The 24,972-nt window shown below is 38.3% G+C and overlaps 3 protein-coding genes across 8 annotated transcripts in view; all 3 read right to left on the minus strand.

The window, feature by feature from the left end:
• wnk4a (WNK lysine deficient protein kinase 4a) overlaps positions 1–15,898 on the minus strand; it is a 45,364-nt gene extending 29,466 nt beyond the window's left edge. For 2 of the 5 annotated variants that reach the window (XM_030163359.1, XM_030163355.1), the window contains exons 1-2: positions 14,900–15,663; positions 13,988–14,656 (exon numbers count right to left, since the gene is read on the minus strand). In XM_030163359.1, the coding sequence (XP_030019219.1) occupies positions 13,988–14,623 (636 nt within the window). In that variant the 5' untranslated portion in view covers positions 14,624–14,656; positions 14,900–15,663. Of the gene's footprint in view, positions 1–13,987; positions 14,657–14,899; positions 15,664–15,722 lie in introns of those variants that run through there. The other 3 variants (XM_030163358.1, XM_030163357.1, XM_030163356.1) reach the window with 3 other exon arrangements.
• A 61-nt stretch (positions 15,899–15,959) lies between these two features.
• vps25 (vacuolar protein sorting 25 homolog) lies at positions 15,960–23,209 on the minus strand. Its single transcript, XM_030163360.1, has 6 exons — positions 23,067–23,209; positions 20,961–21,106; positions 20,385–20,438; positions 20,203–20,291; positions 16,976–17,051; positions 15,960–16,812 (listed from the first exon to the last, which is right to left on the minus strand). Exons 1-6 carry the CDS (start codon positions 23,192–23,194, stop codon positions 16,700–16,702), a joined length of 606 nt encoding a protein of 201 aa, XP_030019220.1. The 5' UTR covers positions 23,195–23,209; the 3' UTR covers positions 15,960–16,699.
• A 490-nt stretch (positions 23,210–23,699) lies between these two features.
• Positions 23,700–24,972, minus strand: part of arhgap27 (Rho GTPase activating protein 27) — a 31,235-nt gene continuing 29,962 nt past the window's right edge. For both annotated transcript variants that reach the window (XM_030121596.1, XM_030121597.1), the window contains one exon: positions 23,700–24,930. In XM_030121596.1, the coding sequence (XP_029977456.1) occupies positions 24,756–24,930 (175 nt within the window). In that variant the 3' untranslated portion in view covers positions 23,700–24,755. The remainder of the gene's footprint in view (positions 24,931–24,972) is intronic.

Genomic DNA, 24,972 nt, shown 5'->3' on the forward strand with positions numbered 1-24,972 from the left:
TGGAACTTTCTGAATAGGAAATCTTCTGTTAACAGCTGTTGGTACCTTCTATCTAACTTTTCCTCAGGACATTTTCATGCATCCTTCTCCACCCGCCCCCTCCTCTCACTGAAGAGCGAGGCCATAACAACTTGCATAACATTGGACGCAAGCAACGTGCGAGGGGGGGGCAACAAAAACAAACCATTTTCAAAAAGGCATTAGGGAAACAGAATACACTGAAGAGAAGTGTGAAATGAGTCTTTGCTACATGTGTCTGGAAGTTTTCATTCTGTCTCCTTTTCCAGGGGATGATTTATTCTTAGCCGCTGGGAGGTGTGTGTGTTGAGTTGGGGGTCTGCAATAGCTGGGCTTGGAAATAGTTGGGCTTGATGCCACATAAGTGGAGTTACATAAGCTGTGTTGATGGTAGAGGAGCCACTGGTATTAGGAGGTCCCTGTCAGCGCCCCTATTATGACAACCAGAACATGAACACGACATACCAGCCAACATTTGCACCAAACCAGGTAAAAGCATTGGCCTAATACAGGACCAAACACTTTGCTCTGTCCTGATATTACATTCAAGCAGATACAGTGAGTCCAGCCAAGATTTGTGTAACATCCAGCCAGTGTGGGCAGACTGTAGGATCTGTAGGAATCTTGACTAAACACACAGAGAAAAGTAGGGCAAGTAAAAAAAAAAATTGACTCTGTTATTCTTTATGGACTGTGGTGTAAGTTTCAGAGTGGGCTGATATACCTGTATTCAAAACAATGATTGTAGAGCTCTGAAAAGACTCAATCAATTGATATATTTGTTGCATAAATTATTCTAAATGGATTAAACAATGTGGAGTAAATTTTGAGGTTTTTTAGGTTTGGGTTTAAAGGGATTTTTCCTTCTTCTCCTCCCAAATCTTTTAATATGTAAATAATTTCAAGTTCATCTGCTGCCACTAGATGTTTCCTGCCTCCCACCTGGAGTCTTTGTGATGACTTCAAGTTTCCACCCACAACGTTGCATAAAATTTGTGCAATTTCATAAATCCTGTTGATAGGTCTGCCCCTTAAACTCAGATTTCTGGTGAGGACAGAAACTTTTACTCTTTTATAAATGTGAGAAAATCGTGGAAGTGTGAGTCAACGCTAACTGTGAAGCAACATCGAATTTTTTTTTAAGTGCAATCTGAATATTTAATATTTAGTTAACTATTTTAGTGTCAAATATTTTATGGTTATGTCTTTTCATGGGTGAGCAGCTGTTAATTTCATCTTTAATTTGATTATATATTACAGACATTGAAAGATTAATGAATCCATTACCTGCAAATTAATTATTATTACTGAGAATCACAGGGAGTCAGAGTAATGTTTGCAATAAAAATGCAATATGAGGGTAGTTTCTTGTATAAATACTACATTTACGAGTCATACACTGTAATTCCTGAAATGACCACATTTGTGGACAGACCATATAGCTTAACCTCTATATGACCCCTTTTAGGCTCCTTCCTTCTCATGTTATGGCTAATTGAACATGCTATTTTCAGGCTGTAACTGTTGTGTCCAGATGCTGACAGTGAGAGGCCCTCCACAGCTCATGATGGCATTTTGATGACGGACTTTCCAGGAGCGAACGTGCAAGAATTGTCAGTACTACCAGACTACTGTCATTGAGAGGTGGTGACTGCTGGCTCGCCAAGCACTGGATTGAGGTCAAAGGCAAACGCAAAATAAAAAAAACAGTCTGACCTCACGGCTCTGAGACTGGCATACCTGCCTGACTGACATACACTTGGTATAAACAAGCACGTAGGCACTTACACTGTCACAGTGCTGCATTTAGATGTTTGCGGCTCAGAACTGAGGTGCCAGTGTGTTCTTTCCAAAGAAAACCTGACATGTTCTGTAAATGGAGCAGGCAGAGGGAGGTTTGCCATTAATCTCATAAGGATTGAGGACTCAAACCGCCCTCTGACTGCTTCTCTCACACTGAGGACCTGACTTGACTTGTGGCGCCCGGCTAATTACCTGCAAGAGACCTAGATGTAGGATTACACTATCTGCGACTTATTGCAGAGGTGAAAAGTGGACAGTCAAACAAACCTCAGTCAACCTGGTTTACACTTTCTATAAATGTGACTTTATTTGCATATGTACTTTTGACTGCATAGAATGTTTCACCACCATGTTTAAGGTGACAAATGTTTATGGAATTACTAAGAGTCTGAGTCTTAACAGGCTGTAATGTTCTGCTTCTTGTCAGGTTTTTTGTTTTCATCACTCACTAAAACTTTGTTAATAGTTATCCTCTTATCTTTAAGTATGCCCATGCTTACAGTCTTCACATAGTGATAGTCATTCTGTTCATTTCTAAAATAATCCCTTCAAGCTGAAACCATTATGTTGCGCAAGACCTAACTGGTGACTTTTCCTTAGATGTAACCTTCCTAATCCGTGTCACTCCCTCTACACCCTTAAGCACTGTATCAATGTCATTTGTTGCACCTCCTTTGTTACACCTTATGATTATGAGTTTCCTCTTCTATATTTCCATGACAACACTGTAATTGTAATGTGAAATGTTTTAACCCATGGCAGCACAGTAGATTAATCAGTTTTTCATAAGTAACACGTGTTTGCGACACCAACATTCAGGCTATTTTAAGGGTAAGTTCATAGTGCTCTGACATAGGTGTGCAAGTTTTATACGACAACTTTACAAGCAGCCTGACCTGTGACAGGCTGTAACTGACTTCTGACCCATCCCGGGTCAGAGTTGCATCCTAATGTCATTCGGCTCATAATAACACTGTAGGACGAGGAAGTCTGAGACGCTAATGAGTGTGAGTAGGTAGAAGTCCTCTCAGTGTGATGATATTTACTGAAAAGAGTGTGAATGGAACTAACATTTTGTCCTCTGAAGCAAACCCACAGAACCACTGTAAGATCACAAGATGCCTGCAGGATACAGCCCACAAGAGGTTTGACTTGAAAAATACAGCAGGGCAGTCAGGTCAACAAGATGAGAAATGGGGACGAGTAGAAAGAGCTTAGTTACGGTTCATACAATGTGTCAAAGTTATGCAATCATGTAGTTGACCAACTGGGTGACCAAAATATCCAAGGAGAATATAAACCATCAAAATCTCAACACAAGATACAATTTAATGCAAAAACAAAGAATTTGAACTTAAATGCTGTTCATTCACCATCTGATGGTTTCCTCCTGTTATGTGAGAAGCCCATTTAACAAGCAACTCTTTAATAAGCAAGAAATGTGTCACATGAAATTCTCACCCTCCCATAAATATACATCATATATATCTAGCTGTTTTCATCTTGCACACTGAAGGCCATTATGAATGGCTGGGTACAGAGCGGACATAAACAGCCCATCAAGTTCTGTCACAGTTACGTCTTCTGCCACCATAAAGGGCCTGGGAAAAACTCTGGGCTCTTAAACCTGAATAAAAAAGCCAAGCAGGCTTTTGGGAAACAATCATCTGTATGCATGGGGGCATACAGTTACCAACAAATAAAGAGTTGTTGTGATTAGTAACTGCGAAAAGTCATTAAAATGTGACCGTAAAATCTAGTTTGACAGTGACGTCATGTAGGCAGCACATAACATGCTTTACGGGAGGTAAATTACGGTCTGCAATCCACAATCAATTGTAAAATGTTATGCAATTATTTTTAACGTTGACAATAATTACCATTACTGATGAAAAGAATACAAGCCTCGACAAACTCATGACAAACAAATCAAGTTTTAAAGGTGTGTCTGTCTTGAGTGTACAGGGTGGGGAAGCAAAATTTACAATGAACATTTAGTTGTTTTTTCTCAGCAGGCACTACATCAATTGTTTTGAAACCAAACATATATTGATGTCATAATCATACCTAACACTATTATCCATACCTTTTCAGAAACTTTTGCCCATATGAGTAATCAGGAAAGCAAACGAGAAAGCAAACGAAAGCAAAACTATTACGAGAAAGTCTGGAAGATACTATTAAAGAAGAATGGGAGAAGTTGTCACCCGAATATTTGAGGAACACTTGTGCAAGTTTCAGGAAGCGTGTGAAGGCAGTTATTGAGAAAGAAGGAGGACACATAGAATAAAAACATTTTCTATAATGTAAATTTTCTTGTGGCAAATAAATTCTCATGACTTTCAATAAATTAATTGGCCATACACTGTCTTTCAATCCCTGCCTCAAAAATATTGTAAATTTTGCTTCCCCACCCTGTACTGAACAAGGATTTTTTTTATACTGACAGACATTGCCGAGTAATGTGTCAAACATATTTTAGTAAACTGCGCATCAAATCTACTGCTAAAAACTACTAGCTAAGGAATAAGCATAAAGATGCGCAGTTTTCAGTAAATAAATAATCCTAATTTACTGAAGAACTATATATTCAGTCATAATGTAAGAATAAGCTGTGAAGAATCCTACACTATTGATGGTAAATTTTACCACTTAATTCTTTGTCTTTTTTTTTTTCATCATAAAAAATAAACAAAAAATAATTACAATTTGAGCAACTGTTGATAAGAATAAAGAAGAAAAAGAAGAAAGAAGAAACACATATCAGGTTTTAAAGGTATGGCCCTCTTGGGTGGATAGTCGAGATATCCTGGCACTTTGAACCATTGAGGACAAAAAAAAGAAAAGAAAAAAACTTGGGCCAGGCCTGGATCTAACAGTATTTGCGCATACCTGTTTTTATAGTTTGTTCTAGCAAACTTGGGTGTCACATAGGTTGGTTTTGTCATGCAGGAGACGGAAAATACAAGAACCACAAAGTCAAGAACATGGTGTTCGTACCTTTTGAGCTCAGGAAAACCAATAAATCTAAGCAATGTCTGTGTTTACTCCCAGGCTGCATGTAACTGTGAGAAGTAAGCAACCAAAGTGAGAATTTCATTGGAACAACAGCCTCAAGAGGAAAAATGAACCCAATTTATGTGCTACAACCTTTTTAATCTTCATCTATGAATCATCTTGAAATTCCATTTGTTTGTTGCACTTTTACCTCTCTGGGGAAAGCTCAAATACCCAGGTTGCTAAAGAGGAATTCAGAAAATATCAAGCAGTCTGTTATCTTTTAGAGATGACACTGTGAATCATCCTGATGCAGTAAGACTTTCCCATCTGGTACTCCAAACCAAGTAATATCCTAGAAACTGCTCTCTGACTGGGCCTTTCCAGTAAAAGTGCTACAGTAAAGCTTTCCGAAGCTCAGAGAATACACATTCACCTTAAGGCAGTTTTGACCTCTTTATTATTGTTTTATTCAAGTTAAACCAGCTAACACCACTGAAATGTCATTTGATTTCCAATATCTCCAAAAAAACACAACCCCAAAAACTGTTTTACAGGAATAAAAACCTACTGTTCCTGGAAATTGTTCTACTATGTTTTCTCACTGTAGTCCTAAAATATTACATTTTATTTTGTACGTCTGCTTTGTAGGCGGGCTCTACAGATGGACCTTAGAGCTACTTCCCGTCTGTGTCTAAATGTTTTTAAGAGCATCTGATGAAACAACTTTCTGGCTGACTTTCACCTGAAATGCAACACGAGCCAAATACTAGTTGGAGAAACTGGTTGTTCGTTTATTTGTACTCCTCTTTAACCCTGGCCACATGGGGGGCGGCAGCGTAGTGTTACACCGACTAAACAAGTATGTGCTATCAAGTGCCACTGGCAACCAGGACCGGATATAGTTTACGAAGTGATGTTATGCAAGAAGTGGTGCCCTTGTGACAGGAAGGTAACAACATGGAAGATTAATGGAGCTGCTCTTGTAAGAGTGTCCAAAAAAGTATCAAAATGACAGATATTTTAGGTGTCCGAACGTGAGCACAAACTTAGAAAACCGCAAGAGATAAATTTGAACTAAGAAAGCTCAGTCTGGGAGCAACACAAATTAATGTTTTCTGTTGACTGAGAAAACAAATTACAGTGTTTGTCGATGGGTATTGCAAGGTGGTGGACCCCAAACAGGTAGGGCCATTACTGTACTGCAATGGTCGATTCATCAGGGCAGTCACATGGCAGCTTAGAGCACATTTACACTCCTGACACCTCTGTCCTGAACACTCCGACACACATGGTCAGTTCCAAAATGACCAGAGGTTACCCTGTGGGGAAGTCTTTTCCTTAACCAACTATGGCCTCATAGCTCATAACAGCTATTAAAACTGGAGGTCTTTGGTTTGTTTAGGAAGCAGGACCTGGGCCCCTCTAGGAATAACCACGTTTTCCATCCTGAAGCGATGACCATACAGTCACATACTGTCAATACAAAAAATACCAAAGGAAAAGTGGATTCTGCCAAATTAGTTTTCCCCATGAGTACAATGTGATCTTTACGGAGAGCAGGTTATCAAGCAGTGGAATACTCAAGGGGGGAAAGGGTGGGTAATGGTGTCAAGAAAAAGGCTTTCCATTAAACTCAATTTGAAAAAAACAAACGCACGTCTTGGAATATATAAAATACGGGTCACCAAAATACTATTACTGGAAGCTGGAAAACTTTAATCAAAGTTGGACTACTTGAACATGAAGAATAGCTCTGCCGAGGGAGCCAAATAGAAGCAGTGACTCAGTAGGGACTGAGCTTTGCCAGTTGCACACTCGTCCATGCAAAAGTACAACAGCTCAGTCATTATATCTGGCATATGTAAAACCAATCACTAATCAGTTTTTTCCACAAAGACTTTCCATGTCTGTAGCTATGTTACAAGGAAAATTAAAGACACGTTCATTTCTTAATTTTTTACCCAAACCCTTCACAATAATATATTATTATTATTATTACAAGTCATTTAAACCATTACATAGTTTTACCTTGATCTGAAGGAATAATCTAGATAACTTGCACAGGAAAGAAACCAAACAAAAAGGTAGATAAGGCACCTTCATGCCACTAGTCTGGTCAATACAAGCTTATCTAAGCTAACATGTTGAGTTTTGTATTAATCAGTTTATAAGAGCTTACTTAAGTATTACTGTGTTCGAGTAAAAAGATTATTCTTGAACCAAATGGAAATGTTTAAGTAGCCTACATTTGATTAATTGTCACATATTTGATTTTTTATATTGACAGTCATTCCTTATAGCTGTGTTAAATATGTTTTAGGAGTTTGTCTGTTAAAAACTACTAATTAAACACGCTATTATATAGTATATAAAACCTAAGGAATATAACTAACGTAATAAAATTCATTATTTTTTCTTCTTTTGCTATAACATATCTTCATTTGTCATTTAAATCAAAATAAATCACAATACACCAAATGTTTCCTCATGCCTAAATCTTGCAGTTTTACATCAGAACAGAGGGCGATACTATGAGTGAAATGCAGAGCGTCACTTAAACAAATGCTATGATATTGTGAGATATTACATCTGAGGTTCATGCATTGAACACTGAGCCACCACACTGCCTTTGCTTCTCTATCCACCTAAAAAAGACATTAAATTATCAACTGCAGCTAAAGAGACACTGTTATCTGGTTTTGGTGCTACGTGCATACAGTATGATACAGACAAGCAGTATCTTGCAGAGCAATCGTCAAATGAGTGCACATTTAGTACAGTACAAGTTTTATAGGTGACACAGAGCAGCCTTCCTTTCAGGACTGGGAGAGCTAGTGCAAACAAACAAACAGCCTTAACGTCAAACTGACGTGCTGGCATGTGTAAATGTAGGCTATCATTGCAGTCCTCCGTCGCCTTCTGCTTGTAGCTTTACTGGACCTGATAAGCTGAATCTGGCTGCACCTCAGGCCCTGCAAGGAAAGACGGTGTTGGTGTTGGCTACAGTAGAACTGATAGGAAACCCTGAGCTCGCGTTATGTCACCGAACACCGGCCATATTCAGGTAAAGATTACACAGGCTGACTTGTACTGTATGAGACCCAAACTAGCAGGAGGGAGAGGTAGAGAAATTAAAGACTTGTGCCAAAACAGATTTATGCTTTGTTGTTTGGCCTTATAATTCAGACGACTAACTGTGCAGACGTAGTAGCTGGTCGTTAATAAGCTTTTATACTGATTTAATTTAATGTGGTGCTATTATACAAGCTTTAAAACTCTGAGCTCAAACATAAACAGCACTGCTTCCAGCTCTTTCTACCCTAAGAGCTCACTTTCATTGCAATAATGGGTCCAAGTCTTACTCTAGCATGGGTGACGCAAATCTCTACCACCACATTCCCCTCCTAATTCTGTTTGTCCTTAAACTTTTCTTTGACATCACTTATAATATTTCTATAACACGAAAAATAGTCTGACCAATAAATATCACAATAACTGTATGGTTTGTAGGAAAGGCTAACCATAAAAAGCTCTCTTTAGTTTAAAAAAAAAAAGACCCTGAGAAATCTGTTTGATCATTTAGCAAAACCTCAACCACACAAAGAAGGTGCCAATTTTTACAGTATGTCGTTCTCTGCAGAAACCTGTCGGTCTCTGTATTAATGCATCTGTGGAATTGTCTTACTGGCCATGGGTAACCCAGCATTTTCTCATGCACTCAAGCCAATCTTGCGTTAAGCATAACCCTCATAAAAACTGACAGAACTGAAAATACAGGTAGCTTTGGCAAAGTGGAGCATGGTAATGTTTAACAAATGCCTGTTGAGTGCGATTTATGTCTACAAAATGAAACACAAAGTGTGTTAAAGTTAGGAGTGTCTGGCGCAGGCCTGAGGAAATGCCACCCTTGAGATGTCACGTCAGGTGTATTGTGAAACCAGTACCCTTCAGGGTCTCACCAAAAAGGACATAGGCCTCAATGCACCCTCCTATCAGTTACTTAGGTGCTCACAGTGCTATTGCATTCACGCTTGGCTGTACTAAAAAGAAACATCATGGTTGTCGTTACCTTCAGGGCTGATTAGTACTTCATATTTGTTGCACCCCTATGAACACAAGGATGGAAAATCATGTACAATAGCCTAGATATAGCGCTACTTTTTCACTGCATGTGAAACAACACCACTGTTCATGAATGAAAGCAGGGAACAGAGCATACAATGGCTTATCCATTATTTATCACTTCCACTTTTCTCTCAAAGCCAAGTGTGGTGTCCTATATGGCACCTGAGTCAACTGTATGCTAGAGGGGGAGGGAGCGGTTGCTAGGTAGCCGTCACCCATGATGAGACGTTTTTTTTGGCTTGCTTCCTTAAACGTGGAGAACATCTGAAATTACAGCCAAGAGTCTTTATACGGTCAATATTAGAGAGCAAGTAATACAGTTCTGCAAAGTTCAGGACATCACATGCAACCGAGGATAACAAGATAAAAAAGAAACACTTGATCAGAAACTGTAACGATCAAGCAGTTGTAATGTAGACTTTGTGTTAAAAATGTTCTACACAAGAACAAAGTAAGATTACTTAAGTGATGTCAAAGAGTTTACGAAACTATATCGGCCCCTATCTTAATCACTCTAACGTGTATGATAACAATAGAACAGGGAAAAAAAGTTTAGAAAAATACAGAAGCTTCAGAAAAAAGCAAAACAACATTACATAGGGAAATGAGGATTATTTCAAAATCTTTAAAAATTTCCATTTTTGTTATTAGTTTAGTTGAGGACAGACCCAAATAAAGACAGCTTGTAACAGAAAAAGAAAAATGCAACATGCTCTAGTTCGCAAATGGGCAGAGTATCTTCAAAGTGTACTCAGAGGAAAACAAAATCCCTAAAAATTCAATAAAAAGGCAGCATTATGCTTTGCTGGTTCTGAGGCAGCATGCTGATACACCAGGAGCGTAGCAGATTTCAAAGACCAGAACATCAGGAGTTATTTTTCCACCAAGCACTTAAACTATGCTACAAACCTATCATCTATAAGACAGAGAATGAGAAGAATGCAACTAAGGACAAAGTTCGTTACACAACGTCGTACAAGCCCACGTCAGAGCAAACTCCTCTGTGATGATGATTTTTTGTGGACATTTATATCATAATGCACTACATAGCCTCTCATAAAGCAATCTGTCATCCCTACCAAACCCATGAAATCTAAAATAATAAAGCACACTGTGTTTCATGTTTGAATTCAACTGTCTGAGGTATGGCCTCTTACTTACTTTTTCTAAGTCAATGTGTCCAAAAATACTGAAAGAAAATACTACTTACCTGTACTCTAGTTTGTGAAAATTGGCTAATTTAGTGTGGGGCTAAAACATAATCCACATTATATCACCTCAAATATGACTGACAAATACATTTTTGGGCTTTCCTCTTCAGTAATTCATCATTTACCACCCTAAATGGGACCTTCCTCAATGTTACACCTATGAAAATCACCACATTTCATCTGACGCCAATTAAATCTGTGATTGAATCTAGATATGGGAGCCTCATTTTGTGGGACCTAGTGATTTGGTTAAGTTAAAGGAGTGATATTTCGCTTTTTTAAATGGAACTATGCATTTTAAAACATAACTGTACTGTAAATGCTATGCTTGGGTCTGAATTCTTTATTAATTAAACTCCACAGGTCCATCTTCAACCCTATTTCTGAATAATGACATAAGAAAGGCCGTTTTGAGCACTGGCCCTTTAAATGAAAATGAACCACTTCACACCCCAACCCCTCCAGGTTGCTGACCTTGCTGCTCTGTCACATTCAGCCACTTCTGTTCATTAATACAACCAACAACTGAACATTTTAGGCAATCGGCTTGAAGTTCGGACATATTTTCAGTTTGGACTACAACTGCTGCTGCTGACAAACAATTATGGCGTACTCAGAGAAATGTTCATCGATGTCTTGGCCTTATATGTGCAAATGTCATGATGTAACTAGTTATAGACGTAAAAAATTAAGAAGGAATTAAAACGTGTTATAGAAATCCACTCCATTTTTGCCAAAATTAATATAAAGATAGCTTTGCAGCACCTGGAGGGTTCAAATTCAAACTTTTTGGACTATTAATGTCCCCAAATACACAAGTAAATGTACCAAAGACTAATAAAAGTGGGTTTAGCAAAATATGACCCCTTTAATAGAAACATGCAACAAATCCAGCTGATATGTCTGAATGGTATTATTCTTTTCATTAAGGTAAAGAAACTAGCACACAAGGATCACTGAGGAATTGAAGAACTATGATTATGCCATGATCCATCAAAAAAATGGTTACTTATTGGTTACAATAAGTTACTGATTGTTTTCTCTTTTTCTGTTGGTATCCTGCAGTTTTCTTTGCTGAGTTACAGACAGAATTGATTTGTATTGAAGTCACATATCTAGGTGAGATAAGGATGGACAGAGGGGAATCAGGGGTAGTCTGCTCATGGCTCCCCAACCCAGATAAGTGGCTTTGCATCATTTGCAGCAACGTTGCAATGTGTGCATGTGTTACCGTAAATGTAGGTGGAGTTTAAGAGCCTCTATCAGCTGAGCTTTGGTGTTGCATGTCATAGAAGAAGCAATATGTATTGTTTACTTTTTGTGTACAAGAACAAAAAGTTCCTCTGTGCTGCAGGACACCACCCGCCCGGAGAGACCTGTGTTTAGTGCAATAATACACAATAGAACCCGCTTTTGTGTTAGTTAAAGTTATGACTAATGCAAACTATAAACATGGACGGGCTTGTTCCTATGAGTGAGGGTATGGAGAAGCAGATGTTGTTTATGTCCCTAAACAGCTCATCTTAACTGTCTGCAGATTACTGCTCAAGCTCAGTAATACATATTTAACAGAGCGCTGGGCTTTTCTACCTGATTTGTAATGACGCACCTTCAGCTGCTGCACCGTCAACATTACAGGAGCGATTGTGTTTAGCCACCAACAGCCAGCTTTGTGTTCATTTAAGCAATCAAAGGCGCACAGGGAGGACGGCGAGGTGATTTTAGACTAATAAATGCCACTGGGGCTGAGTCTGTGTCTTTGAGTTAACTTATCACATCAGTAACCATATCAACAATGGCCACCTTTAAGCTTATTAGGAGCGATTAAGGAGCTTAACTTGGCTCATGTCTGAAGTAAAGAGATGAAATAGTGTTTATTTCCAATAAGGGCCCCAAGCCAAAGAGCAGCAACAACATGAGCTGGTATTTTCCCTGCTTTACAAAAGTTAAAGGGGTGCTTAAAGCGTGAAGATCATTTCAAGAACACTGACAAACAGCTGATTGTGTATTCTTGAGGGAGGGAGACTCTGTGTTGTGAGAGTGTAGGTAGAGGGACATCTGTGACTCTCGCAGCCTCAGAGTGACTTTGTTTCTACCATCCCCAAATAGACACCTGTTGTATGAACTGACAGGTGGGCTCCTGAGGCAGAAGTCCCCACCTGCTGCTGCTGGAGCTTGAGCCTCGAGGGCAGATTCACCTCACCCTGTGTAATCCCTGACTGTCTGTGCCTCACTACCTCCTGGCTATCTCAACTGCAACACAAAGACTACCTCTGTGAAGCTTTTCTGAGCAACACCAAAGCCAGAAGGTGCTTTAATGCGCAGCTATATCGTGACTGCAACACTGTATGGAATGTTTTTAAAAGGTAAACAAGTTCCTGAGTTTCATTTAATAGCTGACACGCAAAGACTCAATGTAAATTGTTCAGTTAGTGCTGTTTTAAAGCACTGACTTCTTGAGAGCAGTGTAATAAACTTTTTACTGTGATTTTATGTGAATGAAGGCAAATTCTTTATAAACCACAATGAGTTTTTTTAAATAGCAAAACATCATCCTTCTACTGAAGTACAACATGTGTCATGATCTGTATCAAATCAGATCAATAAGTTGTCAACTATTAAACTAATCAGAAACTATTTTGAAAATGTGAGTACTTTTAATGGGGGGAGAAAGTGAGAAATCTCCAACTTAAGCTTCTTAAATGTGAATATTTCCTGGTTTCTTTGCTCCTCTGTGACAATTAACAGAACATTTTTTGGTAATGGACCAAATAAGACAATAGAAGATACCATTTTTTTTTTTTTAAAATCTGCTATTTCACTATTTTCTGACAGATTTTTTGACAATAAACATACATGTTAAATGGAGCCTTGAATGGATACCTGCCAACACACAGCCCCTTGTTGCCTGGTTTTATGTGAGGTTAAGTAGGTATGAGAGTGCAACTTCTCACTTGGAAAGTCTCACCACGGCTGCCAGGTACCAATACCAACTCACGTCATGCAGAACAGCAAATGTTAAGGGTGGACTTAGGGCTTAAATCTTTAAATCCTCTACTGCGCTATCAAACCATGTAAGCAAGAGAAGGGGCAGCTGCTACCCAGGCTGTTTGATGCCTACGCAGCAAACCAGTGTGGCACAAAGCTGCCTGACACCTCCACATCAGATTATGTTTGCATCAACAAACAGAGAAAGAAAGTTGTAGTGGTCTGTTTACATGTTACACGTGAGCTGCAAACACTGCAAGGCCAGGTCACCTAAAAAAACAACATGCTCTTAGGCCTGTCTGCATAGTGGAAAAATTTCAGAGCACTAACATATCTGACACACAAATAAGGCAACTGAATACTCCAACAGATCTGAATGTGAGCCATCTATTACCTTTTCCTGTTTTGCACATGGGGTGTTTTCAAGCTACCCTTGGTGTCAGTGGTTGTTAATGAAAACAGAGATTAGTGAGGATTCAAGTGGTTCAGTAGGAGCTGACTGCTGACAGGATGACCTGGGTTACTGCGAACAGAGCCTGACACAGCTCAACTCAAGGTCAACCAGGCAGAATATACAGTAGATTAGCTGCTTCACAGAATGCACTAAAGCTTGTGCATGACCCCTGAAGCCCTGAGGGGAGGAGTTGAGATGAGTGAAACAGAAAGTGTCAGCCAAAACCAGACTAAAATTTGGTACTGGGGGGGATAGAAATGATTCATCATAAAGGGAACATTCATGAATATTAATAGGCAAAATTAACATTATATTTAGAGAGGAAGAAAGTTGTCCTAAAACCATTCATTTATCAGAAAAAAAAAAAAAGGCAAAGAAGCAGCCTTACCTGTAGCTCACACCATGCCACCTCTACTGTGGTCTCTGTGTCCAGTCCTTTATAAACAGTCTTGAAAGACCCCCTTCCAATTTCTATATTGAATTTCAGATATCTTCCATCAGGTGAGGTCGCCACCGCTTTCGTCTCCACATCTTCTTTCTCTTCTTGCTCCCACTGAGTATCAAATGTGATGCGGGATAAAACCTTGTGCTGTTTACTGTGAACCAGGTCATTTTCCGAGTCCGAGCTGGCGTCTTGAGCCGCCGTGGATGATCTTGGGACGGGCTCCCACTCCTTTTCAGCTTCGGGGTTCTGGGTGCAGGGGGGCGTGTTGGAGCTGGTGCCAGGGCTGGACACGGGCGAAGGTGACTGGGGTGAATAATCGTCGGTCTTTTCATCCTCGGCTCTAGACTCTGGCAATGTTAAAATATTCTCAGCCGACCAGGACAAAGCTTTGGAGAGAGCCCCACTATAAAGAGGAGAGTCTATGTCCATACTAATTTTCTGGAGCCCATAAGAGTTCCTCCTTGCGCCCAGACCGTGCGTCCTGAGCATGGATGGGACTCGGGAAAAGCAGTCGTCGGTCATATCCACAGGGAGGCCTGGGAAACCGCGTCCTGGTATTTCAACCTGTGCGTGGGACATTGTAGCAGGTTCAACGTTTCCCTGATTTAGAGCCTAAATTAGGACATTAGGGCAAAGGAGAACCGTTACTTTATGCTCTGCGTTACTTTTCCATGATGTCAGTGCCTTTAAACAAAGGCTGACCAGGATATAACAGACGTGTTACCCGTCTAAAAGAACATTAAACATCACCTATCAGTACTGTCTAACCTGGTGTTACATGCGGGTATATTAATCTAACTTTTAGCCAAGAAATGTGCGCAAAAACACATATTGGAGTCAAGAAAATATACTTACTCATCACAGCTGCTTCAATAAACGATTTCACATAGAAGCTTTGCGCACGAAACCCACATTAAAGCATAGTTCCTATCCGGTAATCAGAGTTGCACTCTCTTCTACAAGTCCTCAGCCATAACCTCCGGTGAGAGGACGGATCAGCCTATATCAACAGGGCTCTGGAAAGCTGTGCGTCCTGTGCGCTCCGGCTGCGCGCTTCCAACAACTCCGCCCCCTGGCAGCTTTGACGCGCGTATCCAGAGGCAGTAATTACAAGTACAGCCATAAAAGCTGTGGGCAATTAATGTTTCCTCAAAGTCAGACTGATATTTTATCAAGATGATGATGGTGGTGGTGGTGATTATTATTACTATTACCATTTGGTATTTGGTGTTTTCAGTGCCCACATGGTGTTAGAGATCCTCCTAAAATATTTCCGAGCAAAATTTTCTAAAGGGGAAATGTTAACCTCATAAGATATGCAGTATTGGAGCAGATCTGTTATTATAAACACTTCTTTGTATTGATTAGCTACACAGACTCCACACACAGTCCCTTCACTGTGCGTAAAAACAAAACAAGGACACGATGTCCCCTGGTTTAATTGGTTCATCAGTGATGAGCACAACTTCTCGACTTTTATCTGAATTCAGTAACGCACAGTCCTTACAGCTGACGAGTCACTGGATTCTTTAGAACTCCCGTCGTTTCATTAGAACTGAAACCCATGAAGCTCCAGGAGGGAGGGCAACGCGCGGGCCCGTCCTGCAGGGGGAGCACACCCGTGGAGCAGCAGCAGAAACAAGACACCTTTATCAGCCAAGGCCACACTGAGCCCCACCTGTTCCACTAGTGCGTCCTCTGGGTGTTATCAACGAACACACAGTATTCCCTGGAGCTGTATCATCCCTACAGGCGGCGACATGGCACATGATGTGCACATCCTTTATGAGGTTATTCTGGGCAACTGCTGGCTGAAAGCAGATTTTCAATCACTAGGACTCTGCACACTGTTAAACATACAGTGAATACATTTTCTGTCTTTTTTCCCCCTATCCAGATGAGAAAAAAAAACATGTTTAGCAAATGTGTCATTTATTCTCCTATAGGATAAGAAAAAAAGAGGTGAAATATAGATAGAAAGGATAACAGGAGTATCACAGTAGCTACTGCACAATAATAGCATGACAGCAATCTGTACATGAAGTCTCCCATTATTACACTCAGCTGAATCCAGGCAGGAGCAGTGGTCCAAGTCTCTGCGGTGTTCCTCTTCTGGAAGCATTTACTCTCAAAATAAAAGTCCCTCTGGTGTTTTGTTCCGGGATTTCTTTGGGATGTCTGGTTGGAACAGAGGAATAACAGCCGAGCAAATATCCAGAGCTAATTATACCATTTGTTAACAAGGAAAACAAGAATAAAACTAGTCATATTTACAAAGAGGATAAAGTAGCAGTTGATGAGGAAATTTCCCCCAACAGTATTCATGATAGTATGTCGTCCTGATAAAGTTGCTGTTTAAATGGCAACAAATGCTACGTATAGCAAGTTACCTCAAAAAAAGTGACGTTAACCCGTGGTGTCACCTCAAATGCCCTTTTCCCCTCTTACACTTACAAATAACATTGGTTCCTGTCCAATTACAAAAAGGCGTTTTATTTGGATGAACCAAAAGGCAACTAATATTACAGGACCAGCATCCTCAGGGGCCAGGCATCGAGGTGCACCATGTGTAGCCTTAATCGGCTGACTCTTAAATTGGCCTCTAAAGGTACAGTATGAGGGCTCCCAGATAGAGTGTATGATTCCAGCACCATTTTAGAAGAATTTGACCCCTTTGCCATCGTCCATAGTGATGATCTCCGCTTTGCCTTCTGTTTGTAAGGCCTGCAATGAGCGCATCAGCATCCACTCTTCTAGTCCATGGAACTCTGGAGAAATCAATAATAGCTCAAATTAGACATCAACACATGGGCCTGCAAGTGGGCTTCTTTTATTTAGATTGCCAACATTTACATTCCAAGTAAAAACAACCAAAAGGATCAAGGTTTAACATTAATCAAATGACTTATTGTTGTTTTAAGGGCACTGTACCTTCACCTTCTGTGTCATCACCACTGGACAACTCATAAAGTGTAAAAACAGAGTTGACCATTCCATTTTTGGAAACCTAAAACAGAACAAATTGTCATTCTCTAAGAAATAGTAATAACAGAAATGATCAATATTATCAGTACATCAACTTTCATGGGTGATGAAGCAAAACCAAGTAATTAAAACCATAAAATAAAGTAATTTAAAGAAATAAGCCACACCTTTACTCCTCATTTTTATTTTCCCATAAGGATGCATATTAATACTGGTTTTTATCATCATCGAGGTATGGACACATGTAATAAACACATCCCAAATGCAGAAGATGAATGAGAAATTTTCATTTTCATTTTATTTACGTTCTTCGTGCATCCACTCGTGACACAGTCACATTATTTGACAATAAAATACCCTCATTCGTACATTCATTTTCTGAACCCGCTTCATCCTCACTAGGGTCACGGGGGTCGCTGGAGCCTATCCCAGCTACTTATGGGTGAAGGTGGGGTACACCGTTTACTCAGTTTTGAATGTCTGGGGTCGCCAGAAATTTGTGTTGTTAAAATGGGGTCATGAACCAAAAAAGGTTGGGAACCACTGATGTAGATGTTCATAAAAGCTCAGATTAAAGTTAAGGGATATTAATTCTGAAACAGAGAAAACTGAAGAAAAACTAACTTTTTCAGCAAAGAAAAAAAAAAAAAAAATCATTAACTGAACATAAAACAAGGGTCCTCATCCAATGTCACTGATCCAACTCCATGGGTTTTACTGGTGAATCAATGTTGCAGACAATGACAACGGAGCCTCTGAATGTCTAAATGGGTCAAATCTGATGACCATGAAAAGATGACAAACTGCATTTTACACCAATTATTTACATGGATTGATAGGATTAGTGGTTCACAAGTTATTAAACAGTTTTTATCAGTAGATGCTTTTGGTTGACAGTGGATGTCTGGGTCCTTATGGGTTAATTAATTCAGCAACTTTGAGGTTAGCCACCATGACAGCTGAGGCAGTAAAGAGGAGCAAGAAAAATGGGGCTGACAAGGACCTTGTGGTGGAAAAGAACAGCACAATGGCTGTTTGGAATATTTTGGATTCAGGAGAGATGATTCGTTACAAACAAAGAATCTGTGAAATCATGCCAACAGTTGTAGTTACCAGCATTAGCAGTTCAGCTGTTATCCTCCTGAGATGCAGGAGAGTAAAAGTTTTGGCTTTCTTACATTAAATTATCACCTTGATTGGAAACAGCATGATGCCACAATTTTTTCAGATACATTTTTATTTTTTTTATGGAATGTCCTTTGCAGTGGTTAGTGCTTTTTTAAAGTAAAGCTGTGAAACTCTTGTCTCCTACAGACAACATAAAAAGCATTGCAGGGTCTCAGAAGGTTAAAGCATACAGACGAGGGAACTGTGTAACTACTATGTACACTTCCATCCTATAATGGTGATGTCAAGTCATATAGTTATTGCAGTAATGAACAATGTTATTCATTTCACAGATTTTCCTCATTGTGCATGCGTTCCAATAAAGTGTACGTGAGTCTATGAACACGGGTGGGCAGAGTTTTTATATTCTTACAGCTTTTTTAACCATTTCTACATTTCTCATCTGTGTGAAGTTCACTGTATGACCCACATAATCACTATAAAGAAAATCTATTCTATTGATAATAATCATATGAAATAGTTTGAGAAGTAGCAGGAAAAGCTGAAGTTAAAGATATAAATCTCTAACTAGATAAAAGTGTGATATTTCCATTAGAAATTAAAAAGCTTACTTAACCACTAGACCTAAAGCAAAAAGCCTCATCATAGTTATTACACAGTGAATGCACTATGTTACAAATCAATGAAAGCTGTCTCTGGCTGTTCGATGCCTGAAGCAGTCAGATTTTTGAAAAAGACTTTTGAGACACTAAGTTTTTGTGTGACAGTCATGTAGAAAAGTGACGTTATTTCTCTCAAGGCGGCTGTACTTCCTGAGAAATATTTCAGAATCAAAAATAGACTCAAATTGTTCTTTATATTACTGGAACTTACAGTTTATGCTGAAACATTAACTGCTGCTTGTTATTTATATTTAATAAAAAAACAAAAAAAACATGACAACTATATATCATCATTTGTTTAGTAAATGAGCTCCATACTGTCAGGAAAGATCAAACAAAATAACACATTAACCCCTTAGGGGTCCACGGTCACGGCCCCGTGACTGAATCACATGACACTTTCAATACGTCGTAGCGTCGTAAGTCGGTCACAAAGACCACTGCGGATAATTACACTCGAAAGCGCGAACTTGAAACACTCTCCCACTTTTTATTTGTTGTTGATAGAGCAAATTAAACCGGAGATATGACATTTTGAAACCAGGGCAAACAAATGTGAATAAAAGTATGAAAATGAGGTGGGGCTGACGTTATATTTCTTACCATATCTTCATCATTTTTTGTCCTTTTTCAAAATAGAAAAAACTGTCCGAATCTGTGGATTTTAATCCACAGACTGCATTAGCATTGTGGGTAAGGGTGAGAATGACCCCCACCTGAACCAGATGCAGAAAACAGGAGGATGGGGGGGTGAGAAACCCAGAGAAACCGCCTACGTAATGATATGCTTTTTTGTCAAATATTTGAGTATAGTTTTAATTTATTACAATTTTAATTTAATATACCCAGTATTTGGAACCAATATTCACTTTTAAAGTCTTTGAAAAGGTTCATTAAGCATCTATGTGTTATTTATGCAATAAATTATATACATTTTTAAAATTGGATTTTATATTTTTTGTATGTTTTTTGGCTGTGTTTTTGGCTTTTTATGTTGATATAGTAGGTTAAAGTGAAAAAATAATAGGCAAATGATATAGACGAAGTTGTGCTGAAAAAAGATACCAAACATGGGTATTGCAAACATTTCTTTATATAGTATATAAAGGCAAAATCAAAAGTACTCAAAAACGGCCAAAATAGGCTCAGACGGGTTAATAATCACCTTTTTATTTTGGGAAATGAGGATAAATCTGTTATGTAAACTCATTTTGGATTCAGGGGTTGTTATTTATTATCCTTCGGTGCATTTCTCTCATATAGAATTTATTAGTAAGAGCATGTATAATTAGTGTAACACAAGATCTGTTATTTTATTGATTCCAAAGTGAGGATGTAATAATATAAAATATTTTGTTTTACAGGCATGTAAGTGCAACTCACCCATTGGTATATTAACTTGCCCCACTCCTCTGGTCGTCTCCACATGACCAAACACCGAGACTTGTTTTTGTCCAACCATTCCAGGTTCCCTGAGGCCGAGCAAAAGCAACAAATCTAGATTATTTCTGAAAATACTTGACTTGTGAAAGGCATCTCTCAAAGCTAATCTGAAGACAATGTACCTTTTTTTCTTAATTCCTCAAACACAACTTGAATGGCTTCCATGGACAATTTTCCTGAAATTCAGTTAAGGGACAGAAAGGAACTAAAGTACAAGAAAACATAATATCTTAACCTGAATACACATCATAAATCTAAGAATGTAGAATTCTAACTTGTAGATTGTGATGAAGTGAAGTACATAAACAACGCAGTTATTGTTGTTGTTGCAAAGAGCAGAAATACAAAGACGTACAAACTGAAAGGTTAAACTTGTTCCATTGTTATATTGAGCATCTATCTGTACATTCAAATGAGTTTATCAAATAGAGTAAAACAAATCAGGTGACTGGAAACTGAAATGTAACACAGTTTACAGGGGTGAGAAGCATTTGTACAAGAAAGCAATTACTATACAGTGTGTCAACATTAATATCCTCTTTAAACCACTAGCCATGATTTAAAATTAAACAACAGAGACAATAATTATGGAAGGCCTTAAGGATACAATTTAGAGTCTGAACTGTTTCACAATAAAGAAAATTCATTGTGGGATCAGTCTGGCTTTGACTGCACCAGAGTTTGACTTATAAGGATACGCTCTATCTTCTTGTTATTGAACACAGGGCTTTCCTGAGCTTCCATGACGTCCAGGGTGTAGAGCTTGTGATGCCGGCAGTAAGACAGAGCCAGGGAACACCATGCTGCCAGCTGCTTCTGTCTCGTGTCAACATTGGGCTGTAGCCTAGGCATAAAGTAAAAGGGAAAACAGGTGACTTGCTACAAATTAAACAGAGAGACAGTAACAGTGTATACTGGGAAACACTTTTAGATGATGGTATTAAAAAGGTCAATCAGTATTTACAACCAAGTAGAGGCAGAGTGCAGCCATCTGCTGACATTTATGTAGAAACATCTTCCTCTAAAAATAATATCTGTGTTATTATTACGGCTGTCAAAATTAACGCATTAACATCGATTCATCCATCATCATGATTAATCTGATTAAAAATTGTAACGCAATTAACCCATCTGCAGCACAGAATGACTCTGAACATCTCTGGCAACACATTTTGGGCAGTTTGTCCAAGTAGAGTTACCATCGCACATGCGCAAATGGGCAGTTGGTCCAGTAGTGACAGGCAGCAGAACCAACCAAGATGGAAGGTGCTAAACACCACATTGGCCCTCTCGATGGGAAATTTGAGTCCAAAAAAAAAAACCCGAGACAGAATAGTTGTTTCAAGTTGTTTTGTTGAAACTGTTGAAGGGGTTTAATAAACACGTTAAGGGCATATTTATTCCCTTCTTTCTTGAGTCTGTTTGCTCATGCAAAATGAAACGCGATTCATATAGATTACAAATGAATGACACTTAATCGGGATTAATCGAAATTAATCCACAGCAACCCTGTGATTTATTTGATTAAAATTTTTAATTGTTTGACAGCACTAATTATTACTATACTAACTCTGATCAATGCCATTGATTATCTTTAGGGAATAAAGGCAGTTAAAAACTTCTATTAAATTCACTGAAACCTAAACTTATCACATTTATTCTTATTTCATTAGAGATAAATTTTGTGTTATTGTGCATTTTCTAACATTCATCAATCTTTTTTTTAGACTGGACTTACTAAAAAGGTTAAGTTTACATGTTTCACAATGAATATTATCAGTTTCTCATTTCATTGCAAAAATTCTTCGAAAAATATTTAATCAAAATGTTGGGGTTTTTTTTCCTCTTAAGTCATTTAGGAAGATTTGCAGCAGGCATTTTTCTTTTTTTTCTTTTCTTTCTTTTTTTTTTTTTTTAAACTGTAGAACCAAATTACTTAGAGATATGTTAGATCTACAGCCAAACATAAGATACTCAAAACTTGGTTGTTGGAACTTATTAAGCTTCAGTAATGACATGTTCATTGTTCAGATAAGAATTTTAAAATAGCAAAACACAGACAGACAAACAGACAGATAAATACAACTTTCAACCCAGTCCCATGGAAAAATAAACAGACAAGTTCAGAGGACAAAAATAAACTCATAATGTATTTAGACTGGGGCTTATGTTAAATTAATTTAACGGAAGAAATTTCATGACATGAACTGGAAAATAATCTGAATTCTGGGTGACTTTTCATAGAATGATCCAGAACACTCAAGGTAGCAAGTAATATTACTGTCTACTATGTGTTGGCTAAACACCAATAAACTACTTATAACACAGTGATAAACCTCCAAATCACTGCAATATAAGTAGTTTTCTTCTTAAAGACATCACGCTTATAGTTACGGTCATTTAAACGCTCAAGTATTGCTGCTATTTACCTGAAAATGAGTTAGCTGGACCCTGCCCATCATTAAGTACAAGCTAAAGCTAAAGGCTTAACAGGTCGGGTACACTCTGAATGCCTAAACAACAAAACACAGCCTGAATATTGTGTTTGGCATATTTGATTACTGTGTAGACTAACAGAATGGCTAGACTGAAATGACCAGAGCTGTTACATAAACTTTTTAAAGCAACACTGTGTCCACTTCCGTAGCAATCTGTGTCGTTTAGCCTGCTAGCTAACAAGCTAATCTAATGCTAATTCCACATAGCAAACAGGTAGCTGACAAACAATTAGGAATTACAATGGTACGACTAGTTATCTATAAAACCTGGCTTTGAAATATAGCTAAGGGAATATGTTGACTCACGTAAAAAACGGTGGAAAATTATATTGCCAGGGCCACTCAAAACTCATTGCAGTTGATGCGGCGTTCACAGCTGAGCTGACAGTTTCCGGAAGAGAGTCCAACCCTGAAATAGTTCCGACAGACCGCATACAGACCCTGAATTAAAATGACTGAATTATAATCTAAGTATTCACGAGAAAATAGACCGCCACAGCTAGGCTGTTTAAAGTAAGGGATTCAAAATCTTGAAAGAGGAAGAAAATGTGTCTGTTAAAATAATTTTTTAAACTGTTTGGTCCATTTGTGTGTATTTAAGGCTGCTAAAAATATTTAGTTTATAAAATGGCTAGTAAAAAATTGTAATTTTACAATGACCACATAACCTCACACTGAATTTATGTGCATCGCTTTGTGCACTCATGAGATGGTGGACATGAGCTATACTAACATCTTTAATATTTATTCTCAAAATGTGGTGAAATCAAAGTTTAGACACACATATCATAAGTGTAATATGTCCTCTTAACATGTGACATTTATACAATTGTAAATACATCTCTATCAATATCAGCACCAAAAACTTTAAATTTTGTTTTACTCACCCACATAATTATGTTATATAATTTCATGTGCATGGAAGACAATTAGTCAACACATTTTTACAAAGTTACTTTATTATAACTTCTGCATTTTCAATGACTTTCAGCATAAATATGCTTTCTATTCCTATTTACAGGAGATAAATCTCTTCTACGATCAACTTTTTTTGTTTTATGTTCTCTGTGTTGTTACTGCAAACTGTTGAAAATTCAATCACTAGTTTATACTTCTAGGGTGTTATAGTTTACAGTTATACAGTTTCTTCAAGTACAGCATGACTGAAAATGGTGTACATTTCAGTGAAAATTTATCTATAGGCTGCAGGATTTGATGTCAATGTCTATTTTACACCAAGATGTTGTATTAATAGTTCATTTTGTACATTTCTATATTACAATAAAATAACCCATGGGAAAAATGAGAAAGAAAACAACATTACAATACAATCTCAGTTATTGCGATATATGTTATACTCTTATGTTAATTCCAAAACAATGTTTAAACATCATTAACATTGTCATTTCTAAAATAAAGATGGAAGCAATTGATTGTTTTATAATAAAAAGAATATTAATGCATTGGTCCATGTTTTACTTGGGTGCTATTATACTGCTATTATCACTGAGATAAACCAAAACAAATAGACAAAAAAAAAAAAAAAACTGCAGAAAGTGACTTGTGAGATTAAGACAACTAAAGTCTCTGGGATCAACACAGTCTCATATAGTTCACAGTACATTTCTTTTTCAACCAAGCAAGTAGCTCAAAAGCTGCACATCTTAACCTCTGTGACTCATTTTTCGGTTGTAAAATACTGCCAAACATTTTTCTAGCATTGTGAGCCCCCTATGGAGTAAATCTGAAGAGTGGTTAAACATGCTTCAAATATTCTGAGCAAAGACTATTTGAAGATCCCCTCATCTAATTTTATATGATTAAACTCCCTTCAAATGCTCTGAGCAAACAGAACTGAAAGAACCCTTTAACATATATTACAGAGTTGGATGTAAGAAGCTGCACAGAAGCTATTTACGTGCATGCAAAGGTAAATTTAGCACTTCAAAATAACTCAAGCATATTTAGACTTCTGCCTGGGTCTGCACTGGAGGCTTATAGGTTGAAGATTCGATCATATTCATTCAGGATGAACTCCACTATCTGGTTCTGAAAGACCATGTGCATCGTGAGGTTGTTCGATTCCGTCTCTGGTCTCAGCAGTGTCGGCCCGAACACGATTGCCACGTTCTGCACAGTCATGCGATTGTCTTCCCCGAATTGAATGACACTGTCAGAAGATAAAAGTGATAATAACATGAGGAATGTTCAA

This window comes from Sphaeramia orbicularis, chromosome 19, assembly GCF_902148855.1.
Source record: "Sphaeramia orbicularis chromosome 19, fSphaOr1.1, whole genome shotgun sequence".
In the NCBI taxonomy this organism is placed as follows: Eukaryota; Metazoa; Chordata; class Actinopteri; order Kurtiformes; family Apogonidae; genus Sphaeramia; species Sphaeramia orbicularis.

Coding starts and splice junctions, on each gene's coding strand:
- vps25 (XM_030163360.1), bottom strand. CDS start 23,194: ATGCGGTCTGTCGGAACTATTTCAGGGTTGGACTCTCTTCCGGAAACT. Junction 21,107..23,066: donor AATTTTCCACCGTTTTTTAC/GTGAGTCAACAT, acceptor CTTTATGCCTAG/GCTACAGCCCAATGTTGACA. Junction 17,052..20,202: donor GCAAGTTAATATACCAATGG/GTGAGTTGCACT, acceptor GTTCTGTTTTAG/GTTTCCAAAAATGGAATGGT.